The 18815-nt window shown below is 41.3% G+C and overlaps 2 protein-coding genes across 2 annotated transcripts in view; both read left to right on the forward strand.

The window, feature by feature from the left end:
• The window catches only part of MDN1 (midasin AAA ATPase 1), a 152735-nt gene that overhangs the window by 43671 nt on the left and 90249 nt on the right, over positions 1 to 18815 (forward strand). Inside the window, exons 16-31 of the mRNA XM_065888608.1 lie at positions 602 to 813; positions 1391 to 1494; positions 2818 to 2962; positions 3651 to 3747; positions 5089 to 5202; positions 7776 to 7923; positions 8581 to 8691; positions 10611 to 10762; positions 11517 to 11695; positions 12781 to 12989; positions 13175 to 13321; positions 14619 to 14760; positions 16099 to 16233; positions 16316 to 16454; positions 16729 to 16867; positions 17162 to 17292. Of these exons, the coding sequence (XP_065744680.1) occupies positions 602 to 813; positions 1391 to 1494; positions 2818 to 2962; positions 3651 to 3747; positions 5089 to 5202; positions 7776 to 7923; positions 8581 to 8691; positions 10611 to 10762; positions 11517 to 11695; positions 12781 to 12989; positions 13175 to 13321; positions 14619 to 14760; positions 16099 to 16233; positions 16316 to 16454; positions 16729 to 16867; positions 17162 to 17292 (2304 nt within the window). The remainder of the gene's footprint in view (positions 1 to 601; positions 814 to 1390; positions 1495 to 2817; positions 2963 to 3650; positions 3748 to 5088; positions 5203 to 7775; positions 7924 to 8580; positions 8692 to 10610; positions 10763 to 11516; positions 11696 to 12780; positions 12990 to 13174; positions 13322 to 14618; positions 14761 to 16098; positions 16234 to 16315; positions 16455 to 16728; positions 16868 to 17161; positions 17293 to 18815) is intronic.
• LOC136132303 (mitochondrial import inner membrane translocase subunit Tim9-like) lies at positions 17835 to 18110 on the forward strand. Its single transcript, XM_065889190.1, is given in 3 exon segments — positions 17835 to 17932; positions 17934 to 17967; positions 18042 to 18110. Coding segments are annotated over 3 exon segments (201 nt in total).

Below are 18815 nucleotides of genomic sequence, written 5' to 3' on the forward strand. Positions count from 1 at the left end.
TAGTAAAATCAGTGACATGGGGCTTCCCTGGTGGCGCAGTGGTTGGGAATCTGCCTGCCAATGCAAGGGACGTGGGTTCGAGCCCTGATCTGGGAAGATCCCACATGCTGCGGAGCAACTAGGCCCGTGAGCCACAACTACTGAGCCTGCGCGTCTGGAGCCTGTGCTCCGCAACGGGAGAGGCGGTGACAGTGAGAGGCCCGCGCACCGCGATGAAGAGTGGCCCCCGCTCGCCGTAACTGGAGAAAGCCCTCGCACAGAAACAAAGACCCAACACAGCCAAAAATAAATAAATTAATTAATTAATTTTAAAAAAAAATCAGTGACATGCTTTTCACTGCCCAGTTTAGAATTTCAAATTTGTTCATAGTTTGTTTATCTAATACTAGTTTTTACCTTTAGTATAGGTGCTTCTAACACTTGGAGTGGAGAAAATAGATTATAATTTAAAACTTTAACATAGATTTATGTTAAGTATTTTGGTATTATTTCTGATTTTGATTAGAAGAAATCTTACACCTATTCCTGTTTTCTAAGGCATACTTTCCAACTTCTGTTAGCTTTAGAAGTTTGCGAATCCCGTATTTACCTTTTCTTTCAGTTACAAACCAGTGGACCATAAGCTTATTTGGCTACCCTTACGGGAGGCATTTGAGGAACTCTTTGCTCAGACATTTTCCAAGAAGCAAAACTTTACATTCTTGGGACACATTCAGACCTGTTACAGGCAGAAACGGTGGCACAATCTCCTCAGACTAATGCAGCATGTGCACAAGTCGGCTGTCAACAAGGATGGAAAAGAGAGTGAGACTGGTAAGAATGTGACCCAGGCTGCCAGTGGGAGGGCATGAAGCTGAAATTTAATTAGCAGAATTAGGAGAAGAGTTTGGGGGAAGAATGAAGCAATACACATTAGAGCTTTCTAGGACTTTAGGCAGAGCTGACTAATTTTGAAGTATTGCTGCTCCTGTGACTCTAGTCAAGATTTCCATCAACACAGGTGGTCGCTGATGTTGGTGTACAGTACCACTTAGTGGTTAGTAAGTCACGTGTGCTTAGAAGAAGAGGTTACTTCCAGAAAACTGGATTCCACAGTGAGTGGGGCTTTTGGTGGCTTAGTTATCTTCTTCCTCATCTATAAAGTGGGAATAAGAGTACCTACTTCAAAGGGTTGTTGTGAGGATAAACGAGTTAACCAATACGTATGCATATAAACAAACTGGTTAGTATAGTGGCTGCACATGGTTGGCATCATGTAAGTGTTTGGACTTAATTTTTTATACTTCTAAGATGTGATTTTTGTGTGTGTTATGTTAATTGTGTGGTTTTTAAAGTTATATATATTACAACTCAAAGTGTATGTTAAATTCTTGTCTTTATTTTTCTCTAGGGTCATTACTAAAAGAGAAGTGGGAAGCATTTGGTCTTAGACTCAACCATGCCCAACAACAGATGAAAATGACTGAAAATGCCCTATTGTTTGCATTTGTAGAGGTATTTTGCTTCGGTTGTTTAGGTTAAGGGAATGCTGAATTGATGCAAAATGCAAATGTAAGGAGGCTACTGTTTTGTATTCTCTTCATGTTGACATTTTTAGGGCTTGTTGTTTAAGACAGTAAACAGTTAATGAAATAATTCTTTGGGGGGAAGATTTTTTTTAATGTCTGTTATAGAAATTATAAAGTCTTGGTGAACACCATCATTACTATTTTTAAAGATGCAGCTGAGAACAACTAGTGAATTTTTTTATTGTTTCATAGCTCTGTGTGTGTGTGTGTGTGTGTGTGTGTGTGTGTGTGTGTGTGTGTGTGTGTGAGAGAGAGAGAGAGAGAGAGAGATTTGGGTCCATTCCTGTTAGGACACATTTTTGATTCCAGTGCATGGGTAGTTCTACTGTTTTCTCTCCTGTGACCTTGCAGGATCAACTTAGTTAAATGTTTGTGACTTAAGCTTTTTATATTTTTATTAAAGAAAATTGTTTCTGTGGCACTCTTCAGACCACGCTCTAAGGGAGGTGTAGGAATCTTACTTGAGATGATGTCTTAGTAAGAGAGAAAGTCCCTCAACCATATATCCATTGTTGTGGGAAATTTAGTCATCAGTGCTTAATCTTAATATGATTGTTTCTAATATAACCAATGAAAATGTCAAGTGCTCTCAAAATAGGGTCTATACCTATTTCATGACTTGACATTACACTGGATTTTAATATGTTTGTTCCGTTTTATTTTTTTCAGTTTTATTTACAGAAGATTCTTTGTTAGGATCACCATGAAAACAAAAGCATAAAGCAGTTTAATAATAGTAAAACAATTAAGTTTCTGATGTTTTGTCAGTTCATTGCTTTTGGAAATAGAACTTGAGATCAAATCAGTAGAGATGAGGAAAGATTCATCTTGATATTCTTCAGCACCTGTGAAAGGCTCTGAATTACAACCACTATACACTCTTGATTTAGTCATTTATCTTTTCTTGGTATACTCATAGCCTGACCCTGTATTTATTTTGGGTCTTTTTAATAACCATTTGGTTACCTTTAAACATCTGAATACATTGTAAGCTATTATTTGCCTTAGCATCCATATAATGGGATGGTCTAGTTTATTGCATCTCATCGTTAGGCTCAGAGAGATTCCCTTGACCCTTTTGGATATTTGAAAAAAAGTTAACTTGACCAGCCATTTGGCACTAAGGTGTCAGCTCATCAGGTAGGAGCGGTTTGCCCTTGCCTCTGCTGCTGACCCTGCTCACATAACTGTTCTTGGTGAGTGTGTTTGTGTTTGAAACGGACCCTTAACATTTTACTTCATCTTCTAGGGTGCATTAGCTCAGGCTGTAAAGAAAGGAGAGTGGATCTTGTTGGATGAGATTAATCTGGCTGCTCCAGAAACATTGGAATGTCTGAGTGGTTTACTTGAAGGCTCCTCTGGCTCTCTGGTGTTGCTGGATCGAGGAGACACAGGTAGCACTTGATCCCCTTGGGGTTTGACTTGATGCGAGGCCTTTTGGCCTCTTTAAAGTAATACTCTTGGGACTTCCCTGGTGGTCCAGTGGGTAAGACTCCGTACTCCCAATGCAGGGGGCCTGGGTTGGATCCCAGGTCGGGGAACTAGATCCGGCATGCTGCAACTAAGAGTCTGCATGCCACAACTAAGACCCGGGGCAGCCTAAATAAATAAATAAAATGTTTTTTTTAAAAAAGTAATATTCTTTTGGTTAGGTAGATTACATAGGCCTCCCAGTGTGATTTATTTATTCTGTAGATAGTAATTTTCTGCAAAGTCTTATTGTTAGGTGATATAGGGAATGAAAAGAATACAATAATTTGTCAAGGCATTGGGGTAGTGGGTAATAAGGCATGCACACTCAGTGACAGTGTTACGCGCTGGTGAATAGGTGATGAAACATAAATAGCATGAACAACCTCACCATAAGAGATGGTGGGATGGCAGTTTAAGATTAAGTTGTGTACATAGATCTGGAAACTTATTTCATTGGGGTTTGAGAAAAGGCAAGGATGGTTGAGCAGCCAGTACCATCCTTGCTGAGCCTTGAGGCATAGTGGTTCACCCTGGGGTTCAGTGGAATTAGTCTTCCCCTGATCACTTATTGTTACAAGTTGTTGAGAGTTTATAGTTTTCTTTTAACAGAACCACTGGTTCGTCATCCGGATTTCCGTTTATTTGCGTGTATGAATCCAGCAACTGATGTGGGCAAAAGAAATCTCCCACCAGGAATAAGAAACAGGTAAGGGGACATGGCTTGGTTCCTGAAGCTGTTTTTAAAATTAAGTTCTCTTTATCGATTGATTGGTAGTATTAACGTAACCAACCCTCATAACAATGCTTGAAATTTATTGATTGCTGATACAGGAATCTTTTTACTTGTAGTAGTCTTCTTTCTATAGGTGGTAGGAATGTGGAAAGCTCCAGAACACTGGGAGTTTTTTTCCTTTGGGTTGTTCGTATGACATCTAATGGCTCATGGATATTGTTGAAAACAAAAATCTTTCCTCCTTCAGATAGCCTTTTAGCTATTAGAAAACCTTCACATAACGAAATAATAGTATATCATATAGCAACGTAAGTGCATTTTAGGCAGAGTCTTCTTGAATGAGACTAATGATGTGTAAAAGAACATTTAAGTTTCAGTTTTCATCATTAAGCACAGACTGACAGGATCAAGATGTTTTATGTATGTAGCATTTGGGAAAAGATAAATGACCTTGAAGAACCTAAGGGCAGGACAGGAAGAAAGACGCAGACAGAGAATGGACTGGAGGACATGGGGAGGGGGAAGGGTAAGCTGGGAAGAAGTGAGAGAGTGGCATGGACATATATACACTACCAAATGTAAAATAGATAGCTAGTGGGAAGCAGCCGCATAGCACAGGGAGATCAGCTCCGTGCTTTGTGACCACCTAGAGGGGTGGGTTAGGGAGGGTAGGAGGGAGACGCAAGAGGGAGGGGATATGGGGATATATGTATATGTATAGCTGATGCACTTTGTTATAAAGCAGAAACTAACACATCATTGTAAAGCAATTATACTCCAATAAAGATGTTTTTAAAAAAGATAAATGACCTTGTTTATTGTTGGTAACCTTTTGTTGAATCTGAGTTTTAAAATAGTGTTAAAACTTTACTAGATCTTCTCCCACATTATAAAAGTAGTAAAAGCTTTTTAGGAAAATTTTTTCAACCACAAATATGTATTTTCCTTTGCTACAGCTATGAAATTTTGATAGTGAGGAGGCTTTTTTGTTATTGTTGCATGTACTTTTTGTTACATATAGTTGTAATCAAAAACACTTGAAAATGAGGATAAATAAAGTCTTATTTTTGTAACTGTGTTTGCAAGGACTGTTTGACTTTCTTCGAAGTAGTAATGGTAGATTTTTGGTAGCGGTTACATTATTTTCTATTTCATTATGATCAATCTGTATCTCAAGTTGAAAGGCCTTCATAATTCATATCACAAGCAGGTAAAATGAGTTTATATAACTCTGTCTTGTGTTTTTGTACTGTCAGAGTAGCTGTACTAACTTCCTCAGAAATGGTTATTATGGAATAATAATTGTCTTAACAGGTTCACAGAACTTTATGTAGAAGAATTGGAAAGTAAAGAAGACTTACAGATCCTTATTGTGGATTATCTCAAAGGCTTGAGTGTGAACAGGAGCACGGTGCAAGGAATCATAACGTGGGTTCTTTTTGGTTTCTCTTTATAGACTTCTCCTCTGAGCATAAAAATGTGTACCTCATGCACGTATACTGTTTTCTTCTTTTTTGCTTCTAACGAGAGAAGACTGATGGAAGGATTATTTAGATTTTACTTTAATGTTGGAACCTTATGGACTCCCTTGGATTTTCCTAAGGAAACTACATAGAGAGCTTATGAGAATATGTATTGTCAATACCTATGAGAATATGTAAACAATTAGATAATGCTCTCCTAATTACTTCTTTATTCACAGCTAAGAGTTTGAATCCCTTGAGGATATATAAATGGCTTGTATTTTGATCTGCCTTGGTGATATCCTACTTTTTGCAATTTGTATATTAGCTTTGTGGAATGTAGAGGGGGGAAGGTTGATATAATTGATTGAGGCCAGTTTGGAATTATTAGAGTCTTAGCTGAATGAAGTATAGAGTGGTTATATTGCTTGGTGCTTTAATTTGAGTTTCTTTCCTCTGTGTTTTGTATGCCATGTGGAAAGGGTGCAGTCTTTTGTATCATACACCCTGGGTTCTAGTGCTGGCTCTGTCATCTGGGGCACGTCACTTAGTTGATTTTATCTGTGTCCTCCAAAACAAGATATACAATATGTAAAGATTTTGAAGTTGGATCATATTAGTGTTTTACTTTGCTTTTTGTGCTTTTTTCTTTATTTTTTTTTTTACAAATAGTTATTGAGTGGCTCAGATGCTAGGGATACAGTTATAAATAAAACAGACAATCTTGGTTCTTTTCAGGGAGCTTTAATTCTACAGGTGAAGATAATCAGTAAATACTGTTATTTTTGGTTGTGATCAGTGAAGAAAAAGAACATATAAAGCAAAATGCTGGTTAGAAAATAAAACTTGGAGCCCGGTTTTAAATAGGTTAGTCAAAGAGGTATTTGTCAAAGGGCTTCGGAGTGGTTTGTCACACCACATTTTAAAATCAGAGCACTTTTTGTTAGCCAAGAATATTTAGACAAAAGCGTAAATATGTGTAGTTAAAATTCAAAAAGCTGGAGATAAAGCAGTGTGGCTGAAGTGTGGCTCTTATAAAATGCTAACAGGGCTTCCCTGCTGGCGCAGTGGTTGAGAGTCCGCCTGCTGATGCAGGGGACACGGGTTCGTGCCCCGGTCCGGGAGGATCCCACATGCCGCGGAGCAGCTGCGCCTGTGAGCCATGGCCGCTGAGCCTGCGTGTCCAGAGCCTGTACTGCGCAACGGGAGAGGCCACAACAGTGAGAGGCCTGCGTACAGCAAAAAAACAAAAACAAAAACAAAAAAAAACCTGATCGTACAAGAGGTTCATGTTCCATGTATAAAAACCCACTTCTGGAATGTAGAGTCTTTCTACAAAAGAAAGAATGTCTAGCTAGATTGCAAGGAGGGACGACAGATCTCATTTGGGCAAGAACTTGGGTTTCATCTCTTTATTTGGTTGCACTGGGTCTTAGCTGTGGCAGGTGGGCTCTTTAGTTGTGGCGTGTGAACTCTTAGTTGCTACATGCATGTGGGATTTAGTTCCCTGACCAGGGATTGAATCTGGGACCCCTGCATTGGGAGTGTGGAGTCTTATCCACTGTGCCACCAGGGGAGTCCCTTGGGTTTCATCTCTGACACATGTTTGGTTATACTTGGTCTTGTGGCACGTGATCATGATTTTTTTTTTTTTTTTTTTTTTTGGCTACTTTGAGTCTTTGGTGCTGTGTGTATTGGGCATTCTCTAGTTGCGGCAAGCGGGGTCTATTCTTCATTGCGGCGCACAGGCTTCTCATTGCAGTGGCTTCTCTTGTTTCGGGCACAGGCTCTGGGCATGTGGGCTTCAGTAGTTGCGGCGTGTGGGCTCAGCATTTGTGGCTCGCGGGCTCTAGAGCGCAGGCTCAGTAGTTGTGGCGCACGGGTTTAGTTGCTCCACGGTATGTGGGATCTTCCCGGACCAGGGCTTGAACCCGTGTACCCTGCATTGGCAGTGGATTCTTAACCACTGCACCACCAGGGAAGTCCTTCATGAATTTTTGAGATTTGCACTTGATGTTTCAGTCTGAAACTTCTTCCCTCTTGTCATCTTCTGGACTTCTAAATTATGTGGTAATGAAAGTAGAAATGGTCACCATATCATCATGCTTTTTAACATTTTGTCATTGTTGATTATAACCGTATCTGTAGACTTTCTTTTAAAATACCATTACTTTTGTTTTCTGAGTGCTTATCCATCACCATTAGAGATTACCCAGGGACTTCATTTAACCCTCATATTAAAGCTGACTTCGGAACCCTGTGTTTGGATTCAGTATATTCTTGCTAAGGGCCTCTCATATCTCACTACCATTCCCTTAAAAATCAGACACATCTCACCTTTCTCCTCTTTCCATCCTAAGGGAAATTGATCAATATTCACTTTATTATTTTTGATGCTCTAAGAAGTTGTATGTAAGCTTGGCCATCTAATCTATAAAAATGCCTTTTGCTCCTTTTGTAGAGAAGTGAGAACAACAGCAAAATAGTAGGGCTTATTAGTTAATAAAATAAATCTTTTGAACTGCATCCTCTCTGTAGGTTCTATACAGCTGTGCGGAAGGAGTCTGGGACAAAATTGGTGGATGGGACCGGCCACAGACCTCACTACAGCCTTCGGACTCTCTGTAGGGCCCTGCGATTTGCAGCCTCCAATCCGTGTGGCAACATCCAGCGCTCGCTCTATGAGGTCTTTGTCCAGTCTGTGTTTGGTTGGGAGCTTGTTGGATGGGCACACCATGGGGAAGGAGCAAGCGGGGATGCCCGTGCCAGGGTTGCCAGTGTTTTCTGTTTAGTCAGACGAGCTCAGAACTTTTCATACCGGAACTACCCTGCCCTTTTTCTACCATTGTGTCCCATTTAAAAGTTGTTCTGGGGCTTCCCTGGTGGCGCAGTGGTTAAGAATCCACTTGCCAATGCAGGGGACACAGGTTCAAGCCCTGGTCTGGGAAGACCCCACATGCTGCGGAGCATCTAAGCCCGTGCGCCACAAATACTGAGCCTGGGCTCTAGAGCCTGCGAGCCACAACTACTGAAGCCCGCCCATCTAAAGCCCATGCTCCGCAACAAGAGAAGCCCCCACAATGAGAAGCCCACGCATTGCAACGAAGAATAGGCCCCGCTCGCCGCAACTAGAGAAAGCCTGCACACAGCAACGAAGACCCAACGCAGCCAATAAATAATTAATTAATTAAAATAAAGTAAAATAAATAATAAAAAATATATTCTTTTAAAAAAAAAGTTGTTCTGGGCACCAGCACCACCCGAGAGGTTGAATTTTGTTTCTGAAATAAGTTGGCCTGTTACTGCAGAAGGATAAATAGTGTTACACTTGTGTTTTCTCTAGGGCTTTTGTTTGGGTTTCTTAACACAGCTTGACAGGGCATCGCACCCAATAGTTCAGAAGCTCATCTGTCAGCACATTGTTTCTGGCAATGTTAAAAGTCTGCTGAAGCAGGTAGGTTCTTTTTTGATTTTTGACTTAAATGAAAGGCTGAAATATCAAATTGTTAGCTGTTTTGATTTTGGTTTTGGTTTTTTTGCAAAACTTGTTTCTAATTATAAAAGTTGTCAGTTTGTTCCACAAAATTTTAACATAGGTGGTGAAAATTCCTGATAATCCTGATCTTTGGAGATTTAAACCCTATAGTTAGTCCTTTCCATCTAAATCGTGTGTGTGTGTATACATATATATATTTAAAAGTTTAAAAATCTTTTTTATATGTTCAAATTCTAATATATGTGTGTGTGTAGATTTATCAAGGTAAATTCTAATACAGGCATACCTCACTTTATTGCAGTTTGCTTTATTGCACTTAGTAGATACTGCAGTTTTTTACAAATTGAAGGTCTGTGGCAACCCTATGTTGTCAGTGATGGTTAGCATTTTTTAGCAATAAAGCATTTTAAAATGAAGATATGTACATCTTCGTTAGACATGTTATTGCACACCTAATAGATTGTAGTACAGTGTAAACATAACTTTCATATGCATTGAGAAACCAAAAAATTTGTGTGACTGGCTTTATTGCCGTATTGGCTTTATTGTGATAATTGCTTTATTGCCGTAGTCTGGAATCAAATCTGGAAAATCTCCAAGGTCTGCCTGTATATATGTAATATAAGTAATATAAATGAAACCGTCTCATAAGAATGTTCTGTAGTTTCCTTTCTTAACCTAACTATATCCTGGATGTATTTTTATGTCTGTACCACAGATCACTGTGAGTGACGTGCTTTCTAATTGTCACATAGCATTTCATTGGAAGCTTGCGCCACAGTTTATCTGCACACCCCCCTTCTGATTGATGGTTGGGCTTTTTTTCTCCTTTCCTTTCCTTGTTTCTATTGTACACAATCACCATTTCAGTTTGACAGAGGAAATTACAGAATAACATGGGATTGAAAGAGGCTGAGAGAAACTGGCTCACAAACTGACTTGTTTGTCTATTGCTTGCTCTTTAGGAAGAAAGAGCCATTGGGATTGTGGGTACTTTTGATTCAATGTTTTTTCCTTTTAAAAAATTACACAAGTAACACATGAATATATACTTTTGGTAAACTGTGACAATGCTGAGAAAAGACTCAAGCTTGCTTCGATTATTATCGCGTTACCATTCCCCTCCACTTATTTTTTTGTATGCTTTCCTCATGCTTATATATGATGGTGGCTTAACAGTTCTTTTTTCTCACTGCTCTTCTGCCCAACTGAGAAGTCCTTAAAAGCAGTGCCTACAACTGTGGCTTCAAGTCAGGGGGCTAAATGTTCTAGAAGAGCACTTTTCTATAGCTATATATCTGACCACCATTTGACCATTTTTGATCTATAAAAATGGCAGTTTTGTATAAATCAGCTTAACTTCCACCATACCTTCAAAAGGTTATGCCATCATCTACAATATTATCCTTAACAAATTAGTTTCTCTGGAGGGTTGCTTTTATTTTTAATGTCTTCTAGGGGATCCAGAACATAGTAGTGCATAGCGCCCCCCTCTCCCCGCCCCAATACAACACTGGCTATGTTTTGGGAATGTGGTTTATATGAAATTCATGTTTTTGACCAAAATACTTAGAGTGGGATGTTTGGTAGATGAGAGAAGAGAACTGAGTCATAAACTATCTGAGAAAGTATTTTCATTCAAGTTTTCCCCCATATCTCCCTAACCCCACCTGAATTTTAAAACCAGTACGTGTCGCCATTTTGTTCTCCTTCCTCAAAGTAATTTTTTTTCATGTTCATTTGTGGGTTTTAATGAACCCACAAGCAGAACAAGCAGCATTCTTGGTGACAGTTTTTTTTCCCACTTTACACCCCTCTCTGAAAGCCATAGTTGTCGTGGGTCTGTGGGTTATTTCTCTAACTCTTGTGTCTTTCAGCCTATTCCAGAACCAAAAGGAGGTCGGCTTATCCAGGTAGAAGGCTACTGGATTTCAGTGGGAGACAAGGAACCTACAATAGATGAGACATACATCCTCACGTCTTCTGTCAAGCTGAACCTGAGAGACATAGTCCGAGTGGTCTCTGCAGGGTGTGTGGACCTTTTCTAACACTGCTGTGATGTCTTACCAGCATAGGCATTGCTGAAAGTCTAGTCCTACTTGCTGAACTTTCTAAGAGCTCTGTTGTTATTCATTGGCTGAGTGAATAATTATTTTCTAAGTCAATCCTGTCACTTTTCTCCAGACACAAAACATCGTTTCTAGTTGTACCTTTGGTGGGGGCAATATGGACACATTATTTTGGCCATCATTAAGGTTGCTTTTTAGTATTTTGCTGATGGATACTCATTACCCATTACTTGTTCAGTGTGTAACAGTTACTCCTGCTTACTGTTTCTCACTAGTGCAAGAGAGGCTGGAATTACTTTCCTCGGTAGTTTCTGAGGAACCATTTTTTTTTTTTTTTTTTTGCGGTACGCGGGCCTCTCACTGTTGTGGCCCCTCCCGTTGTGGAGCACAGGCTCAGTGGCCATGGCTCACGGGCCCAGCCGCTCTGCGGCATGTGGGATCCTCCCGGACTGGGGCACGAACCCGTATCTCCTGCATCGGCAGGCGGACTCTCAACCACTGCGCCACCAGGGAAGCCCCTGAGGAACCATTTTTACATAGAAACTTCTCAGGGCTTAAGAAACGTTCCATTAGTAGTGCATAGGTATATAAAAATGTTCTCTTATGAAGATGTTAAATGTTATAGTTGTTCTTTTTTAAATACTACATGATTTAATTCTGGTTTCTGTCTTTTTTTTTCTCTTTTTAATTGCTTTATTGGCTGATCCTTTAAAGAACATATCCAGTGCTGATTCAGGGAGAGACATCAGTGGGTAAAACAAGCCTGATACGGTGGCTGGCCGCAGCTACTGGTAACCACTGTGTGCGTATTAACAACCACGAGCACACAGATATTCAGGAGTACATTGGTTGTTACACATCCGGCTCCTCAGGGAAGCTCATGTTTAAAGAAGGTAAGGTTGTAATTCTATTCCTTGGGTCTCCTCAAGCAGTCTTCATCCTTTCCAGTTGAGGCACAGGATGGACGCCATAATAGCTGTTTTTTCTTTCTCCCTGAGCTATGTGATGGTTAGGGCCCCAGCTTCCTTTGAGCCACACTAATCTTGTTGGCTGTGCACAGGACTGGGGCCTAGGTTTTTTTTCCTTTTTAAAAAATTAATTAATTTTTGGCTGTGTTGGGTCTTCGTTGCTGCACGCGGGCTTTCTCTAGTTGCGGAGGCTACTCTTCATTGTGGTGCGCGGGCTTCTCATTTTGTGGTGGTTTCTCGTTGTGGAGCACGGGCTCTAGGTGCATGGGCTTCAGTAGTTGTGGCACGTGGGCTTAGTTGCTCCGTGGCATGTGGGATCTTCCCAGACCAGGGATGGAACCTGTGTCCCCTGCCTTGGCAGGTGGATTCTTAGCCTCTGCTCCACCAGGGAAGTCCTGGGGCCTAGTTTTGAAGAGTGCAGTTGAACTACGTCATTTCCTAGAGAATCAGAAGAGGGGTAAGCATTTAACAGAGGGAAGCTGAGAATAGATGAGAATGTGGTGACTTAAATGAAAGTGGACTTCAGGGGAAAAAGTAAGTTGTAAATGTAATATTCATCAGCTTTGGCTCCCCCTTTGTGTGAAATAAAAAGGAGTGGCTTTCCCTGGTGGCGCAGTGGTTGAGAGTCTGCCTGCCGATGCAGGGATCGTGGGTCCGTGCCCCGGTCTGGGAAGATCCCACATGCTGTGGAGTGGCTGGGCCCGTGAGCCATGACCGCTGAGCCTGTGTGTCCGGAGCCTGTGCTCCGCAATGGGAGAGGCCACAGCAGTGAGAGGCCCGCATACCGCAAAAAAAAAATAATAATAAAAAATAAAACGGAGTATGTTTAATTGAAAATTATGCATCCTTGATACGCACAACCACAAATTATTTGGGGACATGACTAGCTGCAGAGAATAATTTGCTTTGAAATTTAATGATAATCTAGGATTTGTTGATTTGTATATAACATTTAAAAAAAAACTTTGGACTAATTTATGCACTAATTTTCAGTATGTATTTCCTCTAAGGTGTTCTTATTGATGCTATGAGAAAGGGCTATTGGATTATTTTAGATGAGTTAAATTTGGCCCCTACCGATGTGCTAGAGGCACTGAACAGACTGTTGGATGATAACCGTGAATTGCTCATAACGGAAACACAAGAAGTTGTTAAAGCACATCCTCGCTTCATGCTTTTTGCTACCCAGAATCCCCCAGGACTTTACGGAGGCAGAAAGGTGTGTAGCATTTGCCCCCTTACTCCTGTTTGTTACCGAATTGAGTAGAAAAGTCGTCTTGGTAAGACTGAGGTGTTTTTACCTCTTTTGAAGGATTTTTCTTTTTGTGGTGAATAGCAGAGCATACATTTTGAAAATTAAATGAAAAGGTCCTTTGTATCATGTTGTTTCTGTGCGTTTCCCAGATGCTTTCTAGAGCCTTCAGGAATCGATTTGTGGAATTGCACTTTGATGAACTGCCTAGTTCTGAGTTGGAAACCATCTTGCACAAGCGGTGTAGCTTGCCACCCTCCTACTGCAGCAAGTTGGTTAAAGTCATGCTGGAGCTTCAGGTATTCCATCTCTCCATCACTTAGCTTCAAATGGACTGTGTTGATGAGATTTGGTGATCAGAATCTGAGGCTTCCTGGGGTAGAAACAGCCCATCCACCCATTTATTATTTTTTTCAGAGTAAGGATCTTATCTTTAAAACTCATTCCATTAATATCCAGTTTTTGGTTTTGTGTTGTAAATTGGCAATTTAATACCATGTTAAAATTTTTCTGATAATTATATGTGATGACAGTTCCCTACTTGTGGATAATGTGGAACATTTTACTTAGGTTGGAATTTGGCATCAACAAACTGCAGTTTTTGCTTTTTAAATGGGTGTAATCCTTGAATGGACATAACTAAAGAGATCCTTTATGTGTGGCTCTCCCTTTTCAGTTCTACAAAGCTACAGTTTTTTTTTTTTTTTTAAGAATATTCCTCCCCCCCTTTTTTTCCTAAAGATTTCCCAGAACTTACTCATCATTTATTTATTTATTTATTTGTTGCGGCAGATGGGCTCCTCAGTTGCAGTCGTGGGCTCCTTAGTTGCAGCTTGTGGACTCCTTAGTTGTGGCATGCAAAAACTCTTAGTTGCGGCATGCATCTGGGATCTGGTTCCCTGACCAGGGATTGAACCCGGACCCCCTGCATTGGGAGCGTGGAGTCTTAACCACTGCACCACCAGGGAAGTCCCAAGAATAACCCATTTATTTTATGGGGTTAAAAGTGGTTTTTATCAGAATTATACACTGTTAAATTACTTCCTAGAAAGCTAATAATTGCCACTCTTACTACTGTGGTCCCACACTGCGGGATTCATTTTCCTGCGTGTTTGCCACTATTTGCATTATTATTCGTAATTGTTTTCTATGTGTTATATGAGATGGAATTCCATTATTTGTTATGTTCTTTACTTACACATGGGTTTGAACATTTATCTTCAAATGATTGCAGTCCCTTTACTTTTTTTTTTTTTTTTTTTTGTGGTACCCGGGCCTCTCACTGCTGTGGCCTCTCCTGCCGTGGAGCACAGGCTCCGGACGCTCAGGCCTAGCGGCCATGGCTCACGGGCCCAGCCGCTCCGCGGCATGCAGGATCCTCCCGGACCGGGGCACGAACCCACGTCCCCTGCATCGGCAGGTGGACTCTCAACCACTGCGCCACCAGGAAAGCCCTGCAGTCCCTTTACATTTAAGAAAAATTAATCATAGTGGAATGAATCATTTTTATGGGAGCTTAAATTTGTCAGGAATTTTGTATAAGTTGTACTGTACGCTTGCCATTGCCCTTTTTCATTTGTTTTCGTCCTTTAATAGTCCTATCGCAGAGGTTCTTCAGTGTTTGCTGGAAAGCAAGGCTTCATCACCCTCCGTGATCTGTTCCGATGGGCTGAGCGATACAGATTGGCTGAGCAGACGGAGAAAGAGTATGACTGGTTGCAGCACTTAGCCAACGATGGTATGCTCTCAGCACATGCTCTCTAACTGTGGACTTAGGGCAGATTGCATGCTGTGTTATTACAACAAATCTTGCCCAAATTGTCGTCAGTATATATATTTAACTAGGCATTGCAGGAACAGAGCCGTTCTCCCTCAAGTCCTGACTGATGTTGTAAGTGGTCCTATTTCTGCAGGCCTCTGTGCTGTTATGTTTTGGTTGCTAAGGTTTTCTCACTCTTAGCTTCAGGTGGCTACCTGTGGGAGTCAGGATATGGACATAACGCCTTTAGGAGTTTAGGCAGGTGGTTGGTGGGGGTCTTTGAGCACCTTTTATCTGCATTGTGGTGACCATGGAGAGTTATGCTTGCGCCTTAGAGACGTACAGAAAACTGACGGGTTGGATAATACCAGAGTTCTGAGCGAAGGTAGTTACATCATCTGAGACTCAGGTTTGTTTATTTTGGTTTAATCAATGGGAAGAATTTGTATGTTCCTCTCTGTGCTAGCATAGAAAGCCTTTCTGAATCTTCTGAATTGAAAAGTCTTGATGAATCCTTAACAGGGTGGTTACTAAGCGTGGGGAGGAAATAAAACTGACCCATGAGAGTTACATTTTCTCTTCGCTGGGAAAGAGTACAGGGAGGAGCCCCTTTTTTAAACTTTCTTTATCGAGGTATAACATAAAATGTAACAGTAAAGGGGGTAAAGTGCTCTGTTATTTCATGTGCTGCTTAATGTATTTTTACATATGTGGGTGTCCAGGTAAATCACCTCAGGAGAGATTTAGGATATTTCCAGTACCTCGGAAGATTCCTTCATGGCTCTTGCCAGCCTTAACTCCTAGAGATAGATAATCGCTGCTCTGACATCTGTCACCAGTGATGGATTGTGCCTGAGCTTGTGCTTCATCTAAATAGTATCATGCAGTATGTACTCTTGTGTCTGGCTTCTTTTCACTCAATCTAATGTGAGATTCAGCCGTGCTGTTTTGTGCATCAGGACTTCATTCCTTTTAAATTATTACTGTGTTGTAACCCATTGTATGGGAGATACCGTGATATGTTTGTCTGTTCTCTTGTTGATGGACATTTGGGTCATTTCTGCTTTTTAGCTATTAGAAAGAAAAGCTGCTCTGAACATTCCTGAGTGTCATTTGGTGCACGTGAGTTCATGTGTGTTGGATTACCTAGAAGTCGTGTTGCCAAGGCAGAGTGCAGGCATATCGTTAGTTGTAGTAAGTTCTCCTGGTTTTCCAAAGTAGTTCTTCAGGTTTCCTCTTCCCAGCAGCTAATGCTCCATAGTATCAGTGTCCCTTGGTATTGACACTTGACGGTTCCTTTTTTTTTTTTCTTTCAAGGTTTTATGCTTCTGGCAGGCCGAGTCAGGAAGCAGGAGGAGGTTGATGTGATTCAAGAAGTCCTTGAAAAACATTTCAAGAAAAAATTGTGTCCTCAATCCCTCTTCTCCAAAGAAAATCTCCTAAAATTGCTGAGTGAGTAGGCCATCACATCCAGAGGAGAATAAATTGAATTGTATTCATATTAGAACCTAAATATGTACTCTACCTTTGATAGGTAAATTGTCTACTCAGATATCCACACTGGAGTCTAAATTCAGCCACGTCGTGTGGACCAAGGGCATGCGGAGACTGGCGATGCTGGTGGGAAGGGCGTTGGAATTTGGTGAACCAGTGCTGCTGGTTGGAGACACTGGGTAAAGTGGGGAGACAGTAACTCGTTTTGAGGGTTCAGTTCAATTCAGTAGAGTTCATGTAGTGTGTGCCCTTCTGGATAAGAGACATGGTAGGGTGCTGTGTTTTGGGGAAGGGCCCACTGAGCCAAGGGGCAGGCGCTCTGTGTTGGCTAGATGCCCTGTGTTGGCCAGCAGTGTCTGTGGCCAGAGCTCCCCTCTCTCGTTGACTGGGGTGTTCGTGGGTGTGTATTTGGAATTCATGCTCCTTGTTAATCTGGTTTGTATCTCTTAACAGGTGTGGGAAAACTACTATCTGTCAAGTGTTTGCGGCCTTGGCAAAGCAGAAATTATACTCGGTCAACTGCCACTTACACATGGAGACATCGGACTTCTTGGGGGGGTTGCGACCTGTGAGACAGAAGCCAAATGACAAGGTTTGTCCTGAGCAAATGATAACATGTTCATTTAAAGAATTGCAGTCAGCTCTGTGCGAGAGTCAACTGTGGGATTTTATTCCTGGTGGGGCGTACAGGTTTGATACATGCCTTATCTTCAGATTTTCACTGGTCTACAAGGGACCTCCACAAGCATCCTGTTAGGCGAGATCTATTCCTGTTCTCCAGTCTTTTTCTGCAGAGCAACTCCAGCAGACGCCCACCAGCTACATGTGTATTGTCTTGTGGAGCCACCTGCCCTTTAATTTCGCCCTCTTCTTTTCCAAATTATAGGAAGAAATGGACACATCAAGACTCTTTGAGTGGCATGATGGGCCTCTGGTTCTGGCCATGAAGGAGGACGGCTTTTTCCTCTTGGATGAGATCTCCCTAGCCGACGACTCTGTCCTGGAAAGACTCAACAGGTACACAAGTGTAAGAGGTTTACCCTGGGTCTGGATTTTATAGATATTAATTCTTGTGCGCAGTAATGTTCTCCATAGGTACACTGTATTCAGTAACTGTTTGAAAATGATGATGAGCTATTGCCTTTTTTGGCTTTAGCACTCAGTGTCTTTAAGAGACCTAGTTTTTCTGTTTAGCTGTCAATAATCCGAAAGATGGGACTATGGGAGGATAGGGCTAAAACAAACAAGCCCAAGTTAAAATTCTTTTTTAAGGCAAATTATGTGGCCATTATCTTAATTTTTTTTTTCAAAGAACTAGAATCAAAATCCTGGATGTTACAGCTGTAAGGCCTCTTAAAACCCCAGACCAGGACGCTGACCCTCCACACCAGACTTGGCTGGCCACATAGCCCCCTAGCCGCATACTGGTGTCGGATGTGAGAGCATGTGCTTGAGTAAGAGATCAGGCTTTGCTGGAGACATTCAAGCAAAGATGCCTTTCCAGAACAGAAAGGAACTCATGCATCAGAAAAGGTGACTAGTGAACGTACTGAAAGAATATGGCTGCACAAATACTGAAATCTGATCAGATAAAACAGTTTAAGAAGTTTCTCAAAACCTACACAGTAAGCCTACGGTAAACCTGCTTTTTGCAGTGTGAAAGACTTCAGGACAAGAGAAGTAAAGCCTGAAGTGACCTCACCTGCTCAGAACATTGCTTCCAGAAATGTTTAAAAATGACACGAAGGATATCAATGAGATTTCAGGAATATCCTGTTCAACAGAATGAAGCCCTGATAGCCAGTGCAGGATGCCTTGGCCAACCATGTAGATAAGTCCCGATGGACGGATCCCTGATGAGATACCGGAAATGAGGGCTCACCTAACAGAAACCGCCCGAAAGCAGTAGCCATCTGTCCTGACTGGCAAATAAGAACCACTGGAGAAGCAAAATTGCTATTTACCAGAGTAATCAAAATAAGTCTTGTTGTGCAATGAAAATAGTAAGATGCAGCATTTGTTGAGACCTTAAGACTCAGCAGCTTGGTCACTTGATTAGAAAAATAAATCATTGTTTCTTCAAAATAGGTGTTCAGCCATGAGATAGCAAAAAAATTATATTACTAAAAGTAAAATAAATGGAAATAACCCCGGGGGGAAAAAACGAAACAGGGACTTCCTTGGCAGTCCAGTGGTTAGGACTCCACGCTTTCACTGCCGAGGGCCCTGGTTCATTTCGTGGTCGGGGAACTAAGATCCCGCAAGCTGCCTGGTCAGAAAGAAAAAGAAAAAAAAAAAAAAAAACCCAAAACAGAAAACCTCAGATCAGTGTGAATCTTGATGAATACCTGTGTTTCTCTCTTTATCGAGGTATAATTTACATATCATGAAGTGTACCTGTTTTAAATGTATAATTCAATAAGTTATTTTTTTTCTTTCTTCCTTTTTTTTGGGGGGGGGTTGTTTCTTTGTGTGTAGGGGGCTGGGGGGTTGGGCGGTGGCCATGCCGCACGGCTTGTGGGATCTTAGTTCCCCGACCA

This window comes from Phocoena phocoena, chromosome 12 (assembly GCF_963924675.1).
Source record: "Phocoena phocoena chromosome 12, mPhoPho1.1, whole genome shotgun sequence".
In the NCBI taxonomy this organism is placed as follows: domain Eukaryota; kingdom Metazoa; phylum Chordata; class Mammalia; order Artiodactyla; family Phocoenidae; genus Phocoena; species Phocoena phocoena.